Here is a 23,869-nt window from a genome sequence, read left to right as displayed (position 1 = left end):
TGAAACAAACGCACATATATAGAATACCTTATTTACATGTATATTACTAATTGATCTCGCATAACTTTCACACTCATAGCTTTAAACCCACAACATGATTTTTCAGCCTGGAGAAATAGCAAGTAGTCAAAATTTGACCCTATTTAGTCATCTCCTCCGCGACATTCTGAAGATCAACAACTTGTTTTTTCGTTCTCTTGTTTTTCTTCTTGTTTTCCTGTTCTATTTTTCAAGATTCTTTCATTCCAGGGGAACAAGAATAAGAAATAGGCTTCCCACCCTGAGGTCTTCATAATTTCACAAACATCCATGATTCTGGTTATGTTCATGCTGGCATGTGCAGGGACACTATGGCTAGCGCATCGGTTTTCTCTCTTAATGTCGTTACCCATTGAAACCTCTGTGAAGAGCTTATCGATACCAATCCCTAAAGTGCCACTACTGTCAGTTGATAAAGTCACAGATACGTCAATAGCGTTCCATTGGAGTGATGTTTCGGGTAACACCGAAAACGGGGATTCTAAGAAAGAAAAGGACGATTTAGTGTCTAGCTCTAATATTGACCACTATATATTATATATCAACGGAATACAAACACTGAGGATCAAGGGAGATGTGAATAAATGTACGCTTGAGGAGCTAGAGCCTAGCTCCAACTACCAAATTGATTTAGTTGCATTTAACTTGGCTGGTTTTCGGTCCAAGAGCTCGCCCATTTTCATCAAGACATCTGCTAAACATATCGAAGATTCAAAACTACAAAGTTTGCAGAATATTGATAATGTTATCAAATATCTTTTACGGGAACAAGAAAGAGAATCCTTGACGAGAACTGATCCTTTCAAGTCGACAACCGCTAGTTCAGCCTCAAATGGCAGGTCTAGAAGCGGTACTTTGGATGGTAATCAACAGCCGCCAACAACATCCACGTCCACTAATCCTACTATAGATTCCAAACACCCACATTTGATTGACGACATTAATGAGTTGAAATGGATTTTGGAAAGTGGCTTGGAAGAAGTCCAGCAGTTGATGAGATCGTATAAAGAAGCAGAGTTCGAATTCCAAGAGGAAGAGTCCAACTTAATTGCCACTAGAGATGAGGCAAGGACTAGAAGAAAATTCGAAGATAACAACAGGACAAATTTACGTCAAGAAATAAAACTACTTGAAGAGCAACGGGTTAGAGGTGCAAGTAGAGTCAGTGCCGATCAAAAGAAAATCAAAGAACGGGAAAGAAAAATCGATGAACTGAAACATCAAATCGAGAAACTAAATTCTGATACTATCAGGATGCAGAAGGAACTGGAATTCCAGACGAAACAAAATCCTAAAAAATTACTAAAGCTTGAAAATGAGGTTATGAATTTAAATAAAGAGATCTTTGTGTCGCAGGAAGAATTACATAATCTGGAGGATGAGTTAAGGTACGAAATTTCTCTAAGAAAGACCCTTGAATCCACAAAGCTCAAAGTTATTGAGCTTTTTGAAAAAATTAACGAAAACATCGATGAAGTTACAGGATTGTTACGCCCTGAAGGCGTACAATATTTAAACGACTTATTTAAGCTAAAACCTGAATGGGAAAAAGAGTTATACCAGGAGATAAAGGAAATAGATGAAAAGGCGGAATCTGATTACAGACATTTGCAAGCTAGGGAATGGGAGAAATTTGAGCTAAAAAAGAAGCAAATAGATGAAGAGAAGAGACAAAGAATATTACAAAATGTTCAGAATGTGCAAAACGTCAATTCCAATCCAATATTACCAACCGTCAATATTAATACCTCAAATGAAAACGTTACTACTGGTACAACACCAACTAATGTGAATGGATATTTGTACAATCAATTACCTTCGCACTCTAACGGCAGCGCTTTTAATAGTCAACAATTCAACTCTAACTCTATGAGAAGTTTAATGGGATTAAGGTCCGAGAATAACGGATCCTTTCAAGGAGAATTTGATGATTCGGCATCTCTGAATGCATTTAATGGAAAGAATAATATTTGGGCAATAAATAATAGTGATCGACAATCTGTAAACATGTTATTACCTCAGAACTTGATTGATTCCGAAGAAATTGATCAACTTTTAACCAATACTAATAAAAGTAATAACCATACAGTCCTATCACCACACATAAACCCGTTATCCCAACCATCACTGAATCCGCAGAATGGTTCTGCAGCATCACCCAACATATCACAGATCAATCAATTTGATTATTATCAAAATAACGGTTTAAATGGCATGGTATTGGGTTCAAGTCCGCACCATCAAAGAATAACCTCATTGAGTGCCTTAACAACAGCAGCCTCGCAAATGAATCTAATGAACTCCCCACCACAATCACTACATGCGCAGCTATCTAATAATGACAGCATTGTGACTACGCAATCTCCATTCAATAACAACAATTCAATGAATATGCAGCTTAACACTAATCCTGTTTCCGGTGGAAATGATATTGATCCTGTTTCGATGTATCTCACATCCAATGGTCTGTCCGATAACACGAGTTCGCATCATTACTCTAAGATTTTTGGAACGTTGGGTAGTGATCTTCAAGAAACAAATATTAACAACGCCAATAGCAACTCTAACAATTACAATCTCAATAGCAACAGCACTAGCACTAATGTCAATACCACTATTAAGAACAATAACAACAATAATTCCAGTACAAGAGGTCGAAGCTCGAGTTTTGGTTCAAGTATCTGGAGTAATGGTAATACTAATAACAATCATGCAAATTCTGGTAGTTGGGGTGGATTGCAACCAAATAATGGATTTTCTTTCCTCGGTACACCAGCGTCTCTCAATCAAAGTGAACAGCAAAGTCTGGTTAGTACCATGAATGATCAAATCGGCCAATCACCATCGACTTCGATTGTTGAACAATCCAATACCAATAAAGTAGTCAACACAACTACAGGTGACCACCATCATCCTAATTCGCCATCATTCCTAAAATCCATGATGGGCAAGTTTGGCGCAAGTCCGACAAAGACATTATCTAATAAAACTGTTGAGCATCATTTCGATGCACATGGCCATATTTCGTTGTTCGATGAAACTATTGAGGAGAATCCAAAAGACGAAAAATCTCCTATAACTCACAACAAGTCTTCAAGTTTTGGTAGCTCAAGGTTTTTCAAATTGCCAAGGAAAAATTCCATGCACTCAACCAGTCAAGCTTCTGCGGCCACTCTAGGTTCCACTGATGGAAGTATAATTGGATCATCAATATCTGAGGATCCTAATGCCGTCAACGGAAACGGTGGCAGTGGCAGTGGCAGTGGCAGTGGCAGTGGAGGAGGTGGTTTCATGGGTAGGAAACTAAGTTTTGCCTTTAAAAGGGATAAAGATAAGGAGTAGTTTGTAATAGTATCGATAAGAAACAAATTTAATGTGTAACCAAGTAATTTATATAAAAGAAAAATGATAAATACATCAACCAAAATGCCATTATATCATTAGTCCGACCAGTCAACGTAGATAAACTTGTTCAGCTTTATTGGGTCTGAATTTTTCAGTATTTTACCTTTTTCAATTTCCCACTCCTCGGAGGTGACTGGCTCAAAGCCCAACTTGAAGTTCTTGTTGTATATCTTGGAGAACTCCTTCATTTTAGCTTGTCGAATTTCCTCCTCGGCCATCCATGCCATGTGTTTCAAATCATCATCAGATGGCTCATAGATATGCCAAATCACATAATGAGGCAACCCAACAACTTCCAATCCCATGGCTTTCGACATCTTACCAAAACCTTCTGTCTCCGCATGTTTCTGAAAGGAAAAAGCTGGGAAATGCGAACCATACCTGAAAACAGCAGCTTTAGCCAGAATCGACACACCACCTATACCATCCAACTGCATCTCTGTTTGCGGGTCACCATATGGATCTCTCAAGTATGCCAAATGGGGTCTCCACGTAGCATATTCTGGATAACCTTCCACAATGACTGCATCTTCACTCAATAATGAGGCCAATTCCAAGCCACCATCACTTTCTTGCCATAAATTCAAATCATAAGGCTGTTGCCCCCCTAACCAATCCGGCAACGGTCTCCAGACATTGGGAACAATGATGTCTTTATCATGTTCCATCAAATCTTCAATGATTGTTGGTGGAATCGTCTCAACATCGACATCTCTCCAATACACCCAAGAGTGGTGGGGTTTGAGAGCCACTGCAGTTAACCAATTTCTTGCCTTTGCCATATTTTTCCTACGTGGACCCTGTGCTGCAAATCCATGTCTGTCGGAGAAACCTTGCCCAACCGACTGTCCAAAATCTTTTTTAAAGATCTCTATTTCGCCAAATGGTAAATCTGGGTCACTGCTTTCTTGAATTGATTTCAATGACGAATACAAGACCCCCAACGTATCGTCTTTTGAGTCAGAAACTAAAAAGGAAATATCAATGAGATGATGGGGGTACGTCATGTTCCGCATATGACTGAAAAACATTGGTAGATGTTCAGCGGCATCTCTCAAGGGGACCAAGAATAGCACTCGTTCCTCATTTTGCCAACCATTGGCAGTACCTTGAGAATCATACCGAAGGTCGGCAAAGGTGACGCCCAGTGTGTCGTCGAATTGCGGTCGGTACAACGACTGTTGTTTCTCTGTGAACGTTGGGAGGAAACTACTATACCATGAGAATAACCCCAGAATTCCCACAACGAATATGGCCAATGTGTAAATGGTGGACCTTGTCCGATAATCAAACGGTTTTCTGCTCGAGTTTGATGTTAGTATGACTAGTCTCTGATAAACAAGGGGGGACAACTTGACAAGTATACATACACTTTCCCAGACATGGGCACTGGCTAGTGAAATAAACTGCAAAAGGGTCTATTTATAGTCCCACAACAGCAGTGGAAAATCAAAACGTTAAAACGAAAATAATTTTCAAGTACAATAAAAACAAAAGGACCCAAATTGAAAACACTTTTAAAAATGAAAATAAAAATTAAAGTTACAACGAAAGCAATTGAAAAAGTTGCAGATCCACAATCCACAGCGAAGGCATTGGATGGTGAAGTACATGCACCGTGGGACCCATAAGGCATGGTTGGCTGTTAATATATATATATATATATATCCGTCTACATTGTTGGGGAGAACGGCAGAGAGGAAGGACTGTATTACACAGTGATTTGTATTTTTTTCTTTGGTGGGACTGGGGGTTTCTTCTTTCCCAGGGGCTGACTCAATAGAGGGGTCTCTGTACATTTGGCTGCGTATGTAGGTGCATTTGCACTTGTCTTGTCCCCCTCTGACGTGGAGACACTCTTTGGTAACCTCCTACGAGGGCCTCTTGAACGGGTCTTGTTTGGATGTGTGAGTTTCTTACCTCTGCCACGAGTGACTCCCAACGACGAATTGTCCACGGTGTGAGCTCTCTGTGAAGGTTTTGCTGGAATTGGGAAAACTGCAGAAGTGGCCAATCCGGGCAGGGGGACCATTTGCAAAGGTGCAGACTTTGACTGTAAGTCGATGTGTTGTTGTAGAACGTTATGTAGAAATGCCGGAGTTTCTTTCTCTGTACGTGTTTGAGGTGGAACCACACAGGTCTTTGATAAAGGGTGCTGGATACAATGGAAGCTAGGCTTTATCTCTGGCTTTGTTTTTACCGGTGGTTTTGGTTTCACTAGTGGTTTTGGTTTCAGGTTTAACCACAAAGTGTCTTGTGGTGTTGCATTTTGTTTAGGGTAAATGTCTGGACTTTCCTGTTGCAACAATGATTCTAAGACTGGCTTGGGCTTGGGTTGTGGTTTCGGTTTTGTGGTTGTATTAGTGATTGTATTAATGCTTGTACTTGCATGTTTTGTTGGTTTAATTGCCGGTACACGATTGGATGCCATTATGTCGTCAAACTTGATCACTTTCGGCTCATTCCGGTGACGTCTTGGGAGTTCATACTCGCTGTTCAGCGATATCTCCTCAACGAGCCGTTCCAGTGTCTCTTTCTCTGTTGTTTCTCTATCTTGTATCCTGGGGGTAATTGGCCCCACGGGAATGGATAGATGTAAAGTTTCTGATCCGTTCTTGTCCCCCCGCAGAGAGAGTTCTCTGTTCTTTTTCGGAACAATAGGCGGCACCTTCTTGCGTTCAATGGTCATTGCTTTAGAAGTCAACTCTTCAATGTAGTACATACGTAAATGCTAAAGATGGAAATTAGAGACAATTTCAAGTTTGCGGAAATTTCACAACTTCTTTGTTCCAGCTGTGGGCTCTTCCTTTAACGTGTTTTGTTTTACTTTATGCTAAACCACCTCATCTCTCTTCCAACCTCCTGCACCAAACTTCATCTTCGGCTCTAGATATACATATCTCTTTGCTAGCATGCTTGATCTGGACAAAATTCTCGAAGATGTCAAGGCATGTAGGATCATACCCGAGCAGGATGTTTTAGAAATGTGTCTATTAGGACAAGAGCTGCTAATTTCGGAAGGGAACGTACAATCGGTTGCTGTTCCCGTAGTAGTCTGTGGGGACATTCATGGCCAATTGCATGACTTGATCACGTTGTTTAAAATTGGGGGAGAACCTCCTCTCAAAAGATACCTCTTTTTGGGTGACTTTGTCGATAGAGGATTCAATTCATTGGAGACGTTCCTCTTGTTATTAGTCTACAAATTGAAATACCCGGACAAGATTTACCTTATACGTGGGAACCACGAGTCGAGACAAATCACCTCAGTCTATGGGTTTTACGATGAATGCTTGAGGAAGTACAGCAATGCCAACGTATGGAGATACTGTTGTGAGTTGTTTGACTATATCTCCTTGGGAGCATACATTATGGGCGGTCTTGGCGGTAGAGATGGTGTCTTCTGTGTACATGGTGGACTATCTCCAGGCTTGGAAACCCTAGATGAAATTCGGAAGATTGATCGGAAACAAGAGGTACCTCACGATGGATCCATGTGTGACTTACTCTGGTCCGATCCGGAAAAAGACGTTGATGGCTGGGCATTATCTCCACGTGGAGCCGGGTACTTGTTCGGAGAGGGAGAAACTAGCAAGTTTCTACACAGGAATGGCCTCTCCCTCGTGGCACGTGCACACCAGCTCGTTATGGAAGGATATAAGGAGCTCTTTGATGGAGGCTTGGTGACGGTGTGGAGTGCACCCAATTACTGTTATCGCTGTGGGAACGTTGCTGCTGTTCTGGCATTGGACGAATCACTCACTCGAGAATACACGACGTTTGAAAGCGCCCAGGGGAAGAACGACAACAACGACAGAGATGGTTATGACCCTACCACCATCACGAACAACAACAACAACAACAACGTGGGATTTCAGCGTGGCAATGTTTTCTTGACAACACGTCAAAAACCAGCAACTGATTATTTCTTATAACGCGAAAAAGGGGAAGATATTAAAATAGAAGGAAGTTTTCTATTTTAGTATTTTCTCTTCCTGGAATTTTATTTTCCAGTGTGTTTTTTTTTTTTGCGTTCTCTTGAAACTGTTTTTGGGTAACGTATACACCCGCCGCATTGGCATCACGAAGACTTGTTGTTTTCTGTTTGTTTTGATTGTGCCTGAAGGAACTTTTTTTTTCTTTCTTTCTTTCTTTCGTTCTTTTTTTTTTATTTTTTTTTCTTTTCTTCTGTTCAATTGGACTGAACTGAAAGACAAACACAAAGGTATAGACAGACAAGCCAATAATGACTTCGACAACGTCGACATCCACGCGAGATGTCCTTACTTCGATCACTTCAAATGGAGTTTTCTGTGCAATTTTTGTGACTCTATTCTTACTCTTGAGGTTACGTTTCAAAAGAGTTTATGAACCTAAATCACATTGTGATATTCTACCTTCTGAGGAACGTCCTGATCCTCTACCAATAACACCATTGTTCTGGTTGAAGGCTTTGATCACCATGAAGCCATCGTTCATGATCAAGTATTCTGGTGTTGATGGTTACCTATTTCTCAGATATTTATGTATAGTTTCATCATTTGGTCTTGGGGGGATGTTGATCTGGATCATTTTACTTCCAGTGAATGCCACTGGAGGCAACCATGAAACAGGGTTGAACCAACTTGGTATTTCTAATGTAGGGAATGTCGGTAGGTACTATGCACATGTCTTTATGTCCTGGATCTACTATGCTGCTATAATGTTTACTGTCTATAGGGAGTTGCATTTTTACACAAACTTGAGATACTTGTTGTTGAGTACACCACATTATGCCAGGAAACTCAGTTCCAGGGTCGTTGTCTTCCAAACAATCCCAGACCAGTACCTCAATGAAAGAGAATTCAAAAAGTTATTTGATGGTGTCAGGAAAATCTGGGTTGCCAAGGTATCTCCCGAATTATCCAAGAAGGTATCTGAGAGAGATGGGCTTGTTTCCAACTTAGAAAATGCATTGAATAACATATTAAAGAAATGTGTTAGTGTCAAGGCCAAGAAGGAAAAGAAAGGTGAACATATTGAACTCGAACAAGAATTGGTTTCCTATATTCCACAGAAGAAGATGCCAACGATAAAAAAGCCTAAAATCATTGGTAAGAAGCACGATTTGATTGAATATTCAAAGGAAAGAATTGCAGTATTAAACAAAGAAATTGAGGAATTGCAAAAAGATTCAAATAACAAAAAGATTAAGCCATTAAACACCATTGCAGTTGAATTTGAAAATCAATATTTTGCACAGCTGGCATATCAGACTATTATCCATGACCAGCCATTACACTTCGATCCAAAGCATATTGGAGTTGAACCAGGAGATATTTTCTGGCCTAATATGAGATACTATTGGTGGGAAAAATTGAGCAGAACGTCGGTTGCTGTTGCAGCAATCATAGCGTTGATTATCATTTGGGCAATTCCTGTTGCGTTTGTTGGTTTTATCTCGAATTTGACGTATTTGACAAACAAAATGCACTGGTTGAGATTTATCTACAATTTGCCTAAGCAATTGTTAGGTTTGATAACGGCGTTGTTACCATCTGTTATGTTATCTGTATTGATGATGTTATTACCTATATTTATCAGATCAATGGCGAAGTTAAGTGGTTGTCTAACTGCACAATCAATTGAATATTTCACACAACAAGCGTATTTTGCATTTCAAGTTGTTCAGACATTTTTGGTTGTTACGATTGCATCCTCCGTTTCATCGGTTGTAACCCAAATCATTGAAAATCCAACATCCTCTTTATCGTTGTTATCCAGCAATCTACCAAAATCTTCCAATTTCTTCATCTCGTATATTATCTTGAACGGCTTTTCTGTTTCCGGTACTATATTGTTTCAATTAGTCACATTTATCCTGTTCTATGCATTTAGCTTTTTGGACAAAACTGCCAGACAAAAGTACAACAGATATGTTGGATTGGGAGAGATGGCATGGGGTACGACGTATCCTATTTATGAAGTTCTAGCAGTGATTTCGATTGTTTATTCCATAATTTCGCCAATCATCCTATTGTTTACCTTTGTTGCCTTTTTGTTGTTGTATTTGGCATACATGAACACTTTGAACTATATCACTGGTATCGGAACAGACAACATGGGTAGAAACTATCCAAGGGCAATGTTCCATTTGATGGTTGGTATCTATTTGGGGGAGATTTGTTTGATTGGTATATTTGCCGTTTCCAAATCGTGGGGATGTATTGTATTGGAAGTTATATTTGCATGTGCTACAGTGTTATTCCACGTCCAAATGAATGTTGCCTTTGATAAGCTGATGACCGTCTTGCCAAATACTTGCATGAGGCCTTTGGATGGGGAGAGTGAGACTTTGTCATGGAAAAACACAGATGCCAAAGTCCTAGGTAACGATGGTGGTGATGGTAAGGAGTCACCATTTGAAGATGAAGAGGAAATGAAGCAGCGGTTGATTGAAGAGCCGTTGATTATTGAGGGTGACCGGAGTGACATATATCGTCCAAACATTGTTCTAAGGTATCTACAACCTTGGAAGTACCTAACGTATCATGATTTGAAGGAATACATTCCGCCAATGTATTGGGAATATCCAGCTGATGATGGCTATGGTGCCGGACACGATGCGGACTATTCATGTCCGGATCTGAGTGCCAAGGCAGCAGTTGTATGGATTCCAAGGGATCCGATGGGGCTGTCTAAGCAGTTTATTGAGGAATTTGAAGGAATTGTTGAGATGTCTGACGAGAATGCCGAGTTTGATCAAAACAACAAGATTGTCTTTACGGGGGAGCCGCCACAAAGTGGGTTGAAGATATACCGAGAGGATGACAAGAGCGGGAACAACGACTACTTCCATGACGAATCGAGAGATTCCAAGGATTTTCTCTGAACAATTCCAACGTGATTTAAATAGTATTCCGGAATTTATCTATATGGCGTTATATAAAAATTGTTATTAGCAGTTATATGGGATAACGATTTCAAATTAATACGTGTGTAAGTAGTGTAAATGTACAATACAATGTTTGTGTTCCCAGACTCGAACCTACGACCGTCTCACAGAGGAATAAATTGAAAATGGCAATCATGGAATTACGTATTTTGAATTGGGTATACTGAGATGGAAATCAAGAAAGTCCGAACAAAAAATTACCAAACAAAAGAATACCAAACAAAAGAATACACAGCAAAAAAAAAAAAAAAACAATTCTAGACTGTACTGGAAGTCGTGCGGCTATTTCTTCAAATCTTCTCCCTTTTTGTCTTTCTTCTATTTTTCGCGATTTCGGAAAAATCCCCCAAAAATCGCAAATTGCAGATTCAAGTTGCCAGAAAAACCCACTGGGAAAGAAAGTAAACGAAAAAAAAAAAAAAAAAATTCAGAGAAGGGCTTGAGTTCTACCATGCATGTGTTGTTTCCTGCACGAAAATTGATACAGAGAAAAAAAAAAAAAAAAATGGTGCATGTATCGTATCCATGTATGGAAAACACCAATTTTCCTATCTTCCCTCGTACCTTGTGTGTGTTATTTTTATAAAGGGTCTTGCGAATTAGTTTAGGGCTTCTCAACTACTAGAAAACGATGAAGATCCTCATATAAGTGTAGCGTCTTTCCATTTATGCAATGCCACTGCTAAGAGGAATACTGCACTCTACTCCACACATTCTTCGTCACACACTGTCACTGTTCAGTGGACATTAGTTTATAAACCACACTAGTCTATAGATCATCCACTGATGTATAAACTCCACTAGACTGTTAAACCATAAACCACATATGGAGCTCTAGACAAGACTAGACTGCGTCTACTGGTCCTTCGCCGTCCGCAAGCGGCAAAAGGTAAACACGTCTGCAAAGAGCAGGTTACCCCATTAGGACATTGTTGCCCCCCCCCCCAATGGGGCAACATGGTAAGATAGATAAATTCCCTTTTTCGCCTTCGATGCAGCGAGAAAGACACGAAAATGATCTTCTCTATTGTTTACAGAGATAGATCTGCAGTGATTTTCCTGCAATGGAAACGGAATCTTGCAGGGTGACACTTGGATTATATGGAATCTTGTATAGTGTAGTGTAATAAACAGGATTGTACAGTATTGTGTTATTATAGAATATGGTAATATACTATTAGGTTATTGGGTGGAATAGTGTGGACGAGTATATGGCAATATACCAAAGAGGGAAGGGGAGTCCGAAAAAGGGGAAACTTCAAGAAACTCCCCTCCCATTGAACAGAGTAGTATATAAGGGAGGCATATACCCCCATTTCTCCATGGATGGTGTCTTCAACAACAAGTCCTTGTTTGTTAATTCTGTTTGGGTTGTAGTATTCAACTCGTGTTTTCTTTTTTTTTGATTACTCCAAAATAGTTATAGTTTCTTTAACAACCTACAATTCTTTTCGTCATTTCAAGACATACAACATTGATACTTTTAAAAAATGGACGCTGATCAAGAACTAGGCTACTCCTCCCACAAGGAAACTCCAGCTTCCCTTTTCAAATTACAAGGCTCCCTAAGGAACCTCTTGTACGTTGTCTCTGGTGAATTCATTGGTACCTTTGTCTTTCTCTGGACTGCATATGCTATTGCATCTGCTGCAAACATTGCAGGTGTCGTTAACGACTCTAATGCCGCAAAGACAATTATGATTGCCTTTGGATTTGGGTTTGGTGTCATGATTGGTATTGCCTTAACGGCAAAGATCTCTGGTGGTAATTTAAACCCAGCCGTCACATTGACCCTTATTCTAGCTAGAGCAGTTGACCCAATAAAGGGTTTGTGTATGATGGTCAGTCAAATTATTGCTGGTATGGCTGCAGGTGGTGCAGCAAAGGGTATGTTCCCAGGCCCTGTTACTTTTGCCAATGCTATGGGTAACGGTACTAACAAAGGTCAAGGTTTGATGCTTGAAGCTTTTGGTACTGCCTTGTTGTGTATTACCGTTTTAATGGCTGCAGTGGAAAAATCAGCTTTAAATGATTTTGCAGCTGTTGTTATTGGTATCTCCTTATTTCTTGGTCATTTATTCACAATCAATTTCACCGGTGCTGGTCTTAATCCTGCAAGATCTTTAGGTGCTGCAATTGCATTGAGATCCTTCCCTGTATACTTTTGGATTTACTGGATCGGTCCAATCATTGGTTCCATTATTGCAGTTTGTATCTGGTATCTTTGGGCTTTGTTAAAGGTTGAAGAAGACGAAGAATAATTCCAATTGACTCAACCTTTAAACAAAGGTCAAAGAAAAAAAAAGAAAACTTTATTATATTGATGGTCGATCTTGTATTCAATTCAAATTGATACACCTCCATTGCATAATTTATCTCTCGTTTCTCATTTCAAAAGATTCTCTCGTTGAAATATGATACTCATGTTATTCCTTAATACTAATACCAACACTAATTCTAATATTGATGATGATAATACTAATCCTAATTCTAATAATACTAATAATCTATAACTATTCAATAACTCCTTGTAGATCATTTATAGCTAATCGTTATTACCTGTTGATCATTCTAGAATATCTCAAGACTATTTCTTATCGAATCCTTGATGAAAAGTTTCACTCATGTTTCTGCAAACTGTAATCCTCCAACTAAGAGATGCACCTCGCCTTGGTTGATATTTTCACCAGTCTCATCCTCATAAACATTTCCCCTCCCCGTCCACAGGCTTCATCACCTTCAACAGCCTCCACAACCCCACTGACGGACAGCTAACACGTAGATGACCGTACTCCCGCTGCAACAGCTATTAGATCTCCCGAAACTTCCCTCGGGAATCGCCAAGCTCGACCGACTCTTGCACGGCTCAAATGGCTTCACAGTTGGCATCCACGACATCTCGGGCGCCATTGGATACCTAGGACTCGGCATCCATGAGCTCGTCTTCAACGTCATGTTGACCGCCCTCGAGAACAACAGCAGGGCGGTAGTACTGTATATTCGTACGTCCACAACGCCGCCTTGGTTCAAGCTCGCCAAGAATAGGCGATTCAAGGAAGAATACTCCTCCAGGATAAAGGAGGTGACGCTCTTAACCTTGGCCGACTTGGTTATCCTGGTCGACGATGATCACTGGTGGGGGCAATACATGTTTGTTGTCATTGACTCCATGGCAGAACTGTACAGTGATGCATTGGACAACATCAAAGACCTTGGCAATGACGTTGTTACAAGGTACTACAAATCAACGAGGCTCTTATTCCACAAATTACAGAAAATCGCATCTAACAAGTTCGTCTTCACGATTGGGGGGATGAAACTCTTCAACCAGCGTGTACACGTGCAGAGTGAGTCCGTAGATAGTGATAACAATGACAAGGAGACCCCCACAGTGAAGTCGGCGATCCAACAAATCCTTGTACCCATCATATCTTTAAAATCGGATTTGAACTTGTACTACACAAACAGACTCATCATATACAGAGATTGGGTGCAGGACAATGAGTTTGGGCTGCAGTCAAAACTAACAGACTTCACAGAATCAGTAGTAGCACTTAACAAAGGCCACATGAAATGTGTCCCTCATTACCTCTATATTGACCCTGCTCCTATAACACCCAGCCATTCCTCCAAATCAGGGTTCTTCTTGGTGGACGGCAATGGCAATCTCTTGGATATTGATACAGATGATGCAGAATTACAATTGGGAGACGATGGCATGGAAGTCATAAACTCGCAAGAGGACGACGATAGTGATGTTTGGGATTGAGGCTTTATGTGGTAATTCATCTTGGTATGTTGCTGGTTTATCTGCCTTTTGACTTATCCTCCTCCTTTTGAACCAAGAAAGGAGATGGAAAGACAAAAAAAAATTAAAAAAAAGCTTCTACTCTTCTTTGTTTACCTTTTTCTGTACGTCTCGATTAACGGTGTCCTGCTTCAGAAAGTACTCAAACTTAGTTCAGTTACATGCACGATGGAGCTATCTGAGTCGGGGTTCTTGTTTATAAAGCCACTGAGCACTTCCTATTTTGACTTTGTCAATGTCTTGTCGCCCCTTATTTCGGTTGAATTGCATCAAAATCCCAAGGATTTCGCTTTTAACCTGAAACAATTGAATGATTTACGTGTCGAGACTTTATCTAACCCTTCAACTATAACGTTCGAGTTGATCACAAAATTGAAAAAATACCAGACGTTGTTACCCTATGTGAAGACTCATTTCCCTAATTTGATGTTTGAATGGGAAAATCAACTGGTGGACTTCAACAAGGAGCTACAGAATATAAACTACAATCTCTCTGCTTATTACAGTATACTAGCTACATCTCTGATATCTTCGAACTTAAAACGATCGGCTATTTATTTCCAATACTCGGCGTCCTTAAATGATCAATTCATGAATATACTGTTAGGTCAGGCACAGGAAATCTATTATCAAACTGCGTTATCAAACTCCTTTAAAGATTCCCTGATTACCAAAATAACCATCCAAGTTGCCGATTTTTATGATCAAAGGGAGACAGAGGGTATCTGGTCTTACGTTTATTTGAAATACGTTTATTTTCGATGTTTATCCTATTTGAAATATTCTCTCAATTGTAAGGATAAGGGTGTAGCCAAGGCTTGCTTACAAGAATGCCAAAATCTTTACTCATCGATTGGCGATATTCAGGACGTGGAGTTTGCCCAGCTCTCACAGGATCTCGAAAATATTAAATTAAAAGTTATCAATAGGTTTGATGAGATGGAAGATGTAGATGTTGGAAAGTTAGGCGAGTTGAAGAGATGTATACTTGCAAAGCCTATCGAACCTCCTGATTTGGAGGTCGAGGCGCCTTTTCAGAAATTGATTCCTAAAAATATAGTTGAGAAGTTGTTGGTCTATGAGAAAACATTTGATGAATTCATTCAAAATGAACTTATGACTCCTTTGGTTGAGTTGAATATAGACTTGAATGTATCAAATATCGAATATGAGTTGGAAAAAATTACCGGAAAATTTGTGCCTGAAATAATACTTCAGTATCGAGATCAGTTGATTGAGCTTGGGGGAATAGAAAAGCTTGACAATCTATGGAATACCCTAACCTTCTTGAAGAATGAGTGTCGTTTGAAGCTTGATAATATCTGGATACTCTTGAAAAACCAAACTCAATATGAGGAGACATTGGCTTTGGAACATGGTTATGAAAATTGGAAACTGGAGATTCTGGAAAATAACCAGCAGGCTGGACCTATTATCAATTCCTTCAAGATTTATGAGAACTATATAAAGCAGGCCGAGAATGGAGACAACTTAATAAATATACAAATTAATGAAATACGACCTTTTATTTCAATCTTTCACAAAATGCCCATATTAAAGGAATACATTCCCGATGCAGAGTATATTGATATGAATCCCCAATTGAAGGATGTCGTGCAATCCTTAAGAAAATGCATTGAGGATATAAAATCATTAGTTGAGGAGCGTAATAAATTTACCGCCCAGTTGAAACACAAAGCTAAAAGGTTCGATGCCTTTCAGAAATACCAAAAAGGTGAAGATTTGAATTCGTTACTGAAAAATGAAATTATGACGTATTCCAAGGAGATTGAATTTGTTGATAACTCAAAGCAAAAACAGTTGAACATGATTGAAACGTTGAATGAACAAACAGTACAGTTTAGCCGCATAAAGACAAGTTTGAAAGTATCTGCCAAACGTATTGAAACAATCAATGTTTTGAAGGCTTCTTTTGAAGGGTTTTTGGAAACCCTGAAGAATGCAAAGCAGGGTGTTGAGTTTTATCAAAACTTACTTGAGAACATCAAATCTAAAACTTCACAGTTGGACCTATTTCTGAGCAAAAGGATAGGCCTTGTTAAATCAATAAGGAACAGTGTTTAGTTTAGAGGAAAGTACATGAATAGGATTCATAGTATTTGGGCGATACGTAATCAACGTAAAGGTAGAAGTTTTTTTTTTCCTGTCATGCCAACAGCTGGGTTCGACGGTTGTAACTATATGTCATTGAACGAAAATGAGAGAGACAGGAAAACAAACTACTCTGTTCGAAAATAACATTCACCTTCCATGTTCACTTTTTTTTACCTCTTCTATTCTAAAAACCACAAATATAATTGATCAAATCTGGATTAATATGTAACGGTTTTTTGTGAAGTAACAAAACAATTCCTCCAAAAGAGAAAGTAGTTGTATTAAGCTCTTTAAAAATAAAAATACTATACGGTTCTATATCTTCGAGAGAGACGAAACGCAAAAAGAAAAGAAAAAAACACCTATTACAGTAAAAAAAAGCATTAGGTCTAATAATAATCAAAGTTCTCAAAGATATTCTTCTTGACTGTCCATTCGGGATTAACAACTCTTTTTGGATTTCTCTCTCCAATTTCTGATATCTCCTTGACGCAATCGTCAGATAATTCAATGACTTTTAAATTGGAAATGATTCTCTCTGGATTGACGGATTTTGGTAAAACTACCGTGTCTCTAGCAACAGCCCAGGATATTGCAACAGTAGCAGGATGAACATTTTTTGAAGCGGCAATCTTTTTCAGCGTTTCATCTTGCAAAACAGGGGCGCCGGTTGAACCTAATGGAGAATAGCATTGCACAACAATATTGTTTGATTTACAGAATTCCACCAAATCATTCTGTGGTAAACATGGGTGCATTTCAACCTGTAAACACGCTGGAACTATTTCGACTTCAGGATCAGCTAATAGCCTCTTGATTTTCGGTATATTATAATTGGAAATCCCTATGGCCTTGGTTAACCCCAAGGTCACGAGTTTCTGCATCCCCCGATATGTATCAAGATACGACCATTCCTCAAAGGGTAAGACCATGCGTTGGCCGCTTTCGTTAGTTGGCATCAACTCACTTGAGTTGGGATCAATGGCAACAGGCCAATGAGTAAGATACAAATCAACGTAGTCTAGGTTTAGTCTCTGTAACGATTTTCTCAGGGCCTTTTCGGGATTTTGACATTCCGAACACCACAGCTTGGTGGTAATGAAAAGCCTCTCCCTTGGTGTCTTTGACTCCTTCAAGAAGTCGTTGATGGCACGTCCAACAGCCTCCTCATTCCCATATACTCTCGCAGTATCTATATGAGTGTAGCCATTTTGTAACGCTGTCATTACTGCAGTGTAGCATTCATCATCGGTCGACCTCCATGTACCCAACCCAATCGCCGGGATAGAGGCGCCCGTGTTTAACGTGTAACTTTTTGTACAAACTTCTGGAACAGTCATCTTGTTTGTCTTCTAGGAAATGCAGAGTCACTAATAAACGAAAAGTGGTAGGGCAGTTGAACAATCAACTATGTCGTTTATGGCGATATCCCTCGTTATATACCTCAGGGGTGATTACTAATACAACCACATGGGGCTACGTCGTCTCCTTGGACCTCCCATGTGGAGTCGTGCTCTATAAACAATAACAATAATATTCCACATGTCAAGAATTGAGAGTGGATAACGATACAACAATGGGTTTCCCAAAGCGGCAAGTGGCGCTTTATTGTTTTCTCATGATTTCCTTTTTATCTGGTACCACGCTCTTCTAACGGTCCGTTCCATTTGGAAAGATGAACATTGGTAGTGAGCTACAATGTGTTGGCCAAGTGCATCGTCGATATTCCAGTCCCTACCGGTATCCGTGACTGTTGGTGGATGTGTATGTGTACTATCAGGTGGGGGTGGGCGTTTTGGGAAGAGCTCCATCAGGGAATGAGCCATTCGAGACTCGTTTCTGTCCTTGTAGCTGTGGGAGGAAGCAATGTTGGTGCTCCTAATACTCGGGAGATGGTGCGCTTCGTATTCAGTGAGGAAAGTGTATACTTCTTGTCTGCTCCAATTGCATAGCTCGTGAAACGACGTTTGAAAAAGCACACGGGCTTTCATGGACGGGGTATATTCTCTTTTCCAAGTAGCAAGTCTATCTGGGTACTTGGAGAGGTAAAGACGGGTGAAGATAACAATGAGAGCCATGACTTTCAATTCCGGGTGTGTTTTCTCCTTGGGGATAATGGCCATTGTTAAATCAATCTTGTGTTTCTCAATGCAGTTTCTGATGCACTGTGATATCTCAAGAGGTAGAGACAGTTCGGATAAAGTCCTCACAATGAGTGGGTAGTAGTTGATATTCACATGTGAAGCATGGTCTCTGATGTGTTGTAGCGGGAACTTCCTTGTCAAAGTGTCAATATAGTTGGCTATTAGGGTTCCGTGGAATGTAGAACTCTGTGAGTATGGAATCTGTAATCTCAATTCCCTTGGTAGGGCGTATTCTGTTCGTTCTAATGAGTACTTCTTCCCATAAGTCAAGGCAATAAAGTCTCTCAAGTAAACAGGAAGTTCCATTTGAAGTATGGCTAAATAATTCAAAATGTTGAGGTGTGCAATATCATGGTGCTTGGTAACTGTCTCTAATTTTCTAGCAACTGATTCTCCTAGAAGTTTGGCCCAGAGCATTTTGACTACGGCAACGTATTCATCCCGTATATCGTCCTCTAGCTTCAGCTGCTCAATGATATACCTGGTATTCTTGGCAAGAATGATCTGGAAACATCGACTTTGTAACTTACGGAAATCTTCACCGTATTTCCTTCGGATGGTTCGATCATCTCCTAATCTTGTAACTTTGTCCCTTGCTGCCTGTGAAACCGTTAAACCAGCAACGTTTCTCAACCTCCGACTGAAATCACCACCAGCCCCATTTCCAAGCGCTTCAAGAGCCTGGTCCTCATCGTCGAGCTCGATATCAAACTCATTGATATGTCCATATTGACAAACATTACGACCATCAATTCTTTTCCACAACCGAGAGGGGCAATTATCAACACCACACACCTGGCCTCGCTGGTACCTTGCCATTAGTTTATCACTTCTATGCTATAACTAAATGATAGAAAATAGATCGATGCTAACAATTCCAGTTTCTAGTTCGTCTATATCCTTTTACAACTATCAGTACATTGTATTTAATAGCAGAAATTTATTATGTGCAGAACGAAAGAAAAAAAAAAAACAAAAAAAACAAAAAAAGAAATATGGAAAAGGAGAAAAAATCCACACAAATTTCTCCAAAAACGAAAATCATCCTCAATATTTGACAAGAGACTCACTCCATATTCATGTTTCCGTATCGTTGGGATGATTGAGCATGTTTAACATGAGGAAAATACAGGCTAAGCTGGCTCGAAAGGGAAGTCATGAGTATTTGTAAGGAGAATGCAGTGGCTGGCGTGGACGCTGTTGTTGAAAACACCAATGGCGACACTAAACTGCAGGTGCCCAATTCCTTTGACAATCACTACGACAATAACGACATGAATGAAATCTTCAACGAGGAACACCAGTTTACAGGGATAATGAAGAAGTACTGGAACCAGCGACACGATTTGTTTTCCAAATACGACGAAGGGGTGATTCTAACAAAGGAGCTATGGTTCAGCGTTACTCCTGAGATCATCTCCAAATATACAGCAAAGTTAATTGAACTTGCCTTTCGGGATAAAAAAGACCCGCTATATGTTATGGATGCATTTGCTGGCGGTGGAGGGAACGTGAATCAGTTTCTTGAGTGCTTCGATGTCGTTTTCGGGGTGGACATCAACCACACACATTTGGAATGCACAGAAAAAAACGCCAGAATCTATTTCCCCAAGGAACAGCTCTCAAGTAGACTTAAACTTTTGCCGTTGAACTGGGTGTACAGTGACCCCAGTCTCCCCGAAGATTTTGTGGATGAACAGGCAGAGAGTACAGAAGGGTACTCGACCAAGAGGGAGAGCCTAGAAAGTCTGGAGATTCTACACCATATGAAATTCGATTGTATCTTTGGATCGCCGCCCTGGGGTGGGCCCGAATACATCAACGAAAAAATCTACGACCTAAACCACCTACTTCCCTTCACACTTCCTAAACTGCTCAGTGTCTTGCTCCAATATACAGACAATGTTGCCTTGTTTCTACCTAAAAACTCCAATCTCTATCAATTGCAAAGAGTGACAACGATGCTCTTCCCGGACAAGTCATACCACAGAGTACTCAAAACTTGTTTACATGGACGACCAAAGGGACTCCTTGTATGCTGGGGGCCAGCATTTGTAAATATAGATATTTCCAAAGTCGAGCTGTAGAGTTAAATTGTGAAGGCACCCTACTAAACACCGTCCTACATTGACTTGTAGGGTCTATGTTTGCTCATGTTACTGGCGCATGTATCTCTTTTGTGTGTACATTACCTTATCTCTACCCAACTTTATCTTATCAGTGCGTTACCTAAAATAGTGAGATCCGCAAATGGCTTTTTTTTTCTCTCAAGTTTTCTTTCTTCTTTTACCTTGTTTTGGCTAAAATTGAACACAAATTTCATTATACCATAGGCTCTATATGGTGGGTCTACTAAAAAGTCACCCCGTGGGATTAGATCCCAGTATAATCCAAAGATTGGATTCACTCTCTGAATTGAGTGGGTACCTCTCAGTTTCATTTTGGCTCTTTGCTCAGCTTCCGCAAGTGATCAAAAACCATAAAGATAAATCGGTTGATGGCTTTTCACTTGGATTTCTCCTATGTTGGTTTGCAGGAGACTTTCTCAACCTCATCAGCTGCCTAATGAATAATGCCATGATGTTTCAGATCCTGCTAAGCGGATATTATTGTCTGATTGACATAATATTAGCATTTCAATATTATTATTATAAACGCATGTATCATAATCCTAATTCCAAATGGTACCATCGACCGAAAAAACATATCCATTCGCCACGAACTTCACTCCGAGACAATTTGGCAAATTATGGGTCAATAGATGCGGAAATCGGACAACCTCAAGCACGTCCTCCCACTGGGAGTCGAGTCAAGGGTATCTTTAAAAATCAACAAAGCTTTGGAATGACTCGGTTGATTAGTACCGCCATTGTTGGCAGTTTACCCAAGGTGAATGGGATACCCATTCAAGTTATTACATATGAGAAAAAAGAGAATAATTCTTTCATTTACCGATTGCTTTATCTGATACTGCATTTGGACTATAATATGGGGAAAGTCCTTGCGTGGTTGTGCACACTTCTCTATTTGACATCTAGATTTCCCCAATTGTGGACAAATTATACATTGAAGACGACAAAAGGGGTATCACTGAAATTGATCACTTTTGCATTGTTTGGGAACTTATTCTATTCAATGTCTCTACTATTATCTGAGAATTCATTGAGAGGCGGGGAAGAATCAAAGGAGTTTTGGAAGGCCGAATTGAGTTACTTTTTAGGGGCAATCGGAACAGTATTGTTTGATTTTATTGCAATTTTACAATGGATTCATTATGACAGCCACAGTAATCGTACCAATCATATCCAATCTGTGAGGTTGAAAGCTTACACCCCTAAATCATTAAAAAGCCAGACAATTCCCAAATCGGTGCCATTGATACATTCACGTACATCCTCCATGAGAGATGGTACAAAGATAGATCCCATCGAAATGGCGGCTAGCGTCAAGTCAACATTGTCACCCCAGAATGTACGCAAACTCAATGAGTTCACACCATTGTCTCCTATGGATTTATTGCTAGATGAACATATTTCACGCAGTTATGTTTCCTCTACTGATACAAAAACTATACCTCAGAAGAAGAGACCTGATAGTATCAAGTCTTTACACAGGCACAACGAGGACCTGTTAATGACATTCGAAGAATAGAAGCAGTCCCAATTTAAACCGTGGCCGTGGTAACAGCCATAACTGTAGCCACAATTGGAAATTATGGTTGTATTGTCTGATTTGGACCTCCGGGGCAGGGACAATGGACTTGGCCAAAGAGTCGAAAAAAATGTTCAACAGACGAGATAATTGGTCCTTAATTGTCTCGGACATGTGATTTCCTTAAAAGTTTAATTTCACACCCGCAGGTTTATTTATATAAAAGTGTGGCCACAAGTCTTGGGAAGATGAACATCTTGATATTCATGTCCCCTCTCATTTTCTGAGACTGGCATAAGATAAGTAGAAAGCTTTTGTAATCGAATAACATCATAATGGCAATTGCAACCCACCTTACATTGAATTCAGGTTACCAGATTCCAACCATTGCGTTGGGTGTCTACCAAACACCACCAGAGGAGACTGAGAAGATCGTTCTTGCTGCTTTGGAGGCCGGTTATCGCCATATTGACAGTGCCCAATACTACCACAACGAAGAAGATGTTGCAAAGGCAATTGCAAAGTGGATTGCCGAAGATCCTGCTCACAACAAAAGGGAGGACATTTTTTACACCACCAAGATCTACGACCAAGACCACGGGTATGAGAAGACCAAAAAAGCTGTTGAAATTTCTCTTGAAAGGGCAAAGGACATTGACTACATCGACTTGCTCCTACTCCATTCCCCCCAATCCGACTACGAAAGGAGACATGGCTCCTGGTTGGCATTCCAGGAATTTGTGGAGTCCGGCAAGGTCAGAAGCATCGGTGTCTCCAACTACGGTGTCAAGCACATCAAGGAGTTGCTTGAATATCCCGACTTGAAGATTAAACCCGCCGTCAACCAGGTCGAGCTTCATCCATGGTTGACCAGAGAGGACATTGTGGACTATGCTGCCAAACACGGAATCATCATCGAGGCGTACTCTCCCTTGGTAAGAGGCCAGAAGATGGACGACCCTACGCTTGTGAAGATTGCAGAGAAGTACAACAAGACTCCCGCACAGATCCTCATCAACTGGTCCTTATCCAAGGGTTATATTCCGCTTCCAAAAACAAGCAAGGTGTCTAGACTAGCTTCTAACCTTGAAGCAACGCAATTTGAATTATCCAAGGAAGACGTTGACATCTTGAGTGCACTAAACGAAAATCTCCACACCTGTTGGGATCCTACTGTCTACCCACTAGATAACGAAAAGGAAGCCGAAAAGAAGTAAATACGTACCTTCTGTACTTAATGTTTAGTTTTCTTTCAACTGAATCCCTATGTTATTGGATTAGTATTTTCAGGGAATAGCTCTGACAGATCCTTACATTAGTTTCTTTGTAGAAGTGTAGCCTTTTTTTTTAGCGGAGGTTGCGTTTTGTCTTCTCCTGTGGAAACCTCCTGAAGGTTCTAAGTGACACTTGTATCTGTATCGAACTAAGATGTTAATCCATTGGCTATGAATCAAAACAAACAGAAAGCAAAGACGTGATGTTAAGCATTAGTTTATGTTAACCCTAACTGAAACTCACGTGGTAACTGCAGACAGAATTATAGCTTCGATAGGTTTGAATGACAGCAAAGGGACAAAAAGTTAAACTATAGTTGCAGTGAAGTCACTCCATAGCGGGAATAAAATGGTCGTAACAATGAAAAAGTTAAACTAGACCACTGCAAACCGTTGATAGTGACACTTTTTTGTTTTCCCATGCTTACGTTGATACAAGTTTACAAGCAGTTCAATGGCAGCATGGGTAACAGAATTCTGGGTAAACCAGTAATTCATT

At 40.1% G+C, this 23,869-nt stretch overlaps 13 protein-coding genes across 13 annotated transcripts; 9 read left to right on the top strand and 4 right to left on the bottom strand.

The window, feature by feature from the left end:
• Nucleotides 1-309: 309 nt before the first annotated feature.
• Nucleotides 310-3,381, top strand: C5L36_0D00710 (uncharacterized protein; the record flags this gene model as incomplete). Its single annotated transcript, XM_029466949.1, has 1 exon — nucleotides 310-3,381. The coding sequence occupies one exon, from the start codon at nucleotides 310-312 to the stop codon at nucleotides 3,379-3,381; it is 3,072 nt and encodes a 1,023-aa protein (XP_029322809.1).
• Nucleotides 3,382-3,479: 98 nt separating this feature from the next.
• C5L36_0D00700 (uncharacterized protein) lies at nucleotides 3,480-4,828 on the bottom strand (the record flags this gene model as incomplete). The annotated part of the gene is made up of 2 exons (XM_029466948.1): nucleotides 3,480-4,743; nucleotides 4,815-4,828. 2 exons carry the CDS (start codon nucleotides 4,826-4,828, stop codon nucleotides 3,480-3,482), a joined length of 1,278 nt encoding a protein of 425 aa, XP_029322808.1.
• A 327-nt stretch (nucleotides 4,829-5,155) lies between these two features.
• On the bottom strand, nucleotides 5,156-6,166 carry C5L36_0D00690 (uncharacterized protein; the record flags this gene model as incomplete). The annotated part of the gene is made up of 1 exon (XM_029466947.1): nucleotides 5,156-6,166. The coding sequence occupies one exon, from the start codon at nucleotides 6,164-6,166 to the stop codon at nucleotides 5,156-5,158; it is 1,011 nt and encodes a 336-aa protein (XP_029322807.1).
• A 190-nt stretch (nucleotides 6,167-6,356) lies between these two features.
• On the top strand, nucleotides 6,357-7,379 carry C5L36_0D00680 (uncharacterized protein; the record flags this gene model as incomplete). The annotated part of the gene is made up of 1 exon (XM_029466946.1): nucleotides 6,357-7,379. The coding sequence occupies one exon, from the start codon at nucleotides 6,357-6,359 to the stop codon at nucleotides 7,377-7,379; it is 1,023 nt and encodes a 340-aa protein (XP_029322806.1).
• Nucleotides 7,380-7,690: 311 nt separating this feature from the next.
• Nucleotides 7,691-10,315, top strand: C5L36_0D00670 (uncharacterized protein; the record flags this gene model as incomplete). Its single annotated transcript, XM_029466945.1, has 1 exon — nucleotides 7,691-10,315. One exon carries the CDS (start codon nucleotides 7,691-7,693, stop codon nucleotides 10,313-10,315), a length of 2,625 nt encoding a protein of 874 aa, XP_029322805.1.
• Nucleotides 10,316-11,868: 1,553 nt separating this feature from the next.
• On the top strand, nucleotides 11,869-12,639 carry C5L36_0D00660 (uncharacterized protein; the record flags this gene model as incomplete). The annotated part of the gene is made up of 1 exon (XM_029466944.1): nucleotides 11,869-12,639. The coding sequence occupies one exon, from the start codon at nucleotides 11,869-11,871 to the stop codon at nucleotides 12,637-12,639; it is 771 nt and encodes a 256-aa protein (XP_029322804.1).
• Nucleotides 12,640-13,331: 692 nt separating this feature from the next.
• Nucleotides 13,332-14,147, top strand: C5L36_0D00650 (uncharacterized protein; the record flags this gene model as incomplete). The annotated part of the gene is made up of 1 exon (XM_029466943.1): nucleotides 13,332-14,147. The coding sequence occupies one exon, from the start codon at nucleotides 13,332-13,334 to the stop codon at nucleotides 14,145-14,147; it is 816 nt and encodes a 271-aa protein (XP_029322803.1).
• An 84-nt stretch (nucleotides 14,148-14,231) lies between these two features.
• C5L36_0D00640 (uncharacterized protein) lies at nucleotides 14,232-16,271 on the top strand (the record flags this gene model as incomplete). Its single annotated transcript, XM_029466942.1, has 1 exon — nucleotides 14,232-16,271. One exon carries the CDS (start codon nucleotides 14,232-14,234, stop codon nucleotides 16,269-16,271), a length of 2,040 nt encoding a protein of 679 aa, XP_029322802.1.
• A 419-nt stretch (nucleotides 16,272-16,690) lies between these two features.
• C5L36_0D00630 (uncharacterized protein) lies at nucleotides 16,691-17,641 on the bottom strand (the record flags this gene model as incomplete). Its single annotated transcript, XM_029466941.1, has 1 exon — nucleotides 16,691-17,641. The coding sequence occupies one exon, from the start codon at nucleotides 17,639-17,641 to the stop codon at nucleotides 16,691-16,693; it is 951 nt and encodes a 316-aa protein (XP_029322801.1).
• Nucleotides 17,642-17,917: 276 nt separating this feature from the next.
• Nucleotides 17,918-19,264, bottom strand: C5L36_0D00620 (uncharacterized protein; the record flags this gene model as incomplete). The annotated part of the gene is made up of 1 exon (XM_029466940.1): nucleotides 17,918-19,264. One exon carries the CDS (start codon nucleotides 19,262-19,264, stop codon nucleotides 17,918-17,920), a length of 1,347 nt encoding a protein of 448 aa, XP_029322800.1.
• A 338-nt stretch (nucleotides 19,265-19,602) lies between these two features.
• On the top strand, nucleotides 19,603-20,532 carry C5L36_0D00610 (uncharacterized protein; the record flags this gene model as incomplete). The annotated part of the gene is made up of 1 exon (XM_029466939.1): nucleotides 19,603-20,532. One exon carries the CDS (start codon nucleotides 19,603-19,605, stop codon nucleotides 20,530-20,532), a length of 930 nt encoding a protein of 309 aa, XP_029322799.1.
• Nucleotides 20,533-20,785: 253 nt separating this feature from the next.
• On the top strand, nucleotides 20,786-22,096 carry C5L36_0D00600 (uncharacterized protein; the record flags this gene model as incomplete). Its single annotated transcript, XM_029466938.1, has 1 exon — nucleotides 20,786-22,096. The coding sequence occupies one exon, from the start codon at nucleotides 20,786-20,788 to the stop codon at nucleotides 22,094-22,096; it is 1,311 nt and encodes a 436-aa protein (XP_029322798.1).
• A 335-nt stretch (nucleotides 22,097-22,431) lies between these two features.
• On the top strand, nucleotides 22,432-23,313 carry C5L36_0D00590 (uncharacterized protein; the record flags this gene model as incomplete). Its single annotated transcript, XM_029466937.1, has 1 exon — nucleotides 22,432-23,313. The coding sequence occupies one exon, from the start codon at nucleotides 22,432-22,434 to the stop codon at nucleotides 23,311-23,313; it is 882 nt and encodes a 293-aa protein (XP_029322797.1).
• Nucleotides 23,314-23,869: the final 556 nt, after the last annotated feature.

This window comes from Pichia kudriavzevii, chromosome 4 (genome assembly GCF_003054445.1).
Source record: "Pichia kudriavzevii chromosome 4, complete sequence".
In the NCBI taxonomy this organism is placed as follows: domain Eukaryota; kingdom Fungi; phylum Ascomycota; class Pichiomycetes; order Pichiales; family Pichiaceae; genus Pichia; species Pichia kudriavzevii.
Note: the sequence above shows the minus strand (reverse complement) of the source record. Positions and strands in the feature narration are given on the sequence as shown.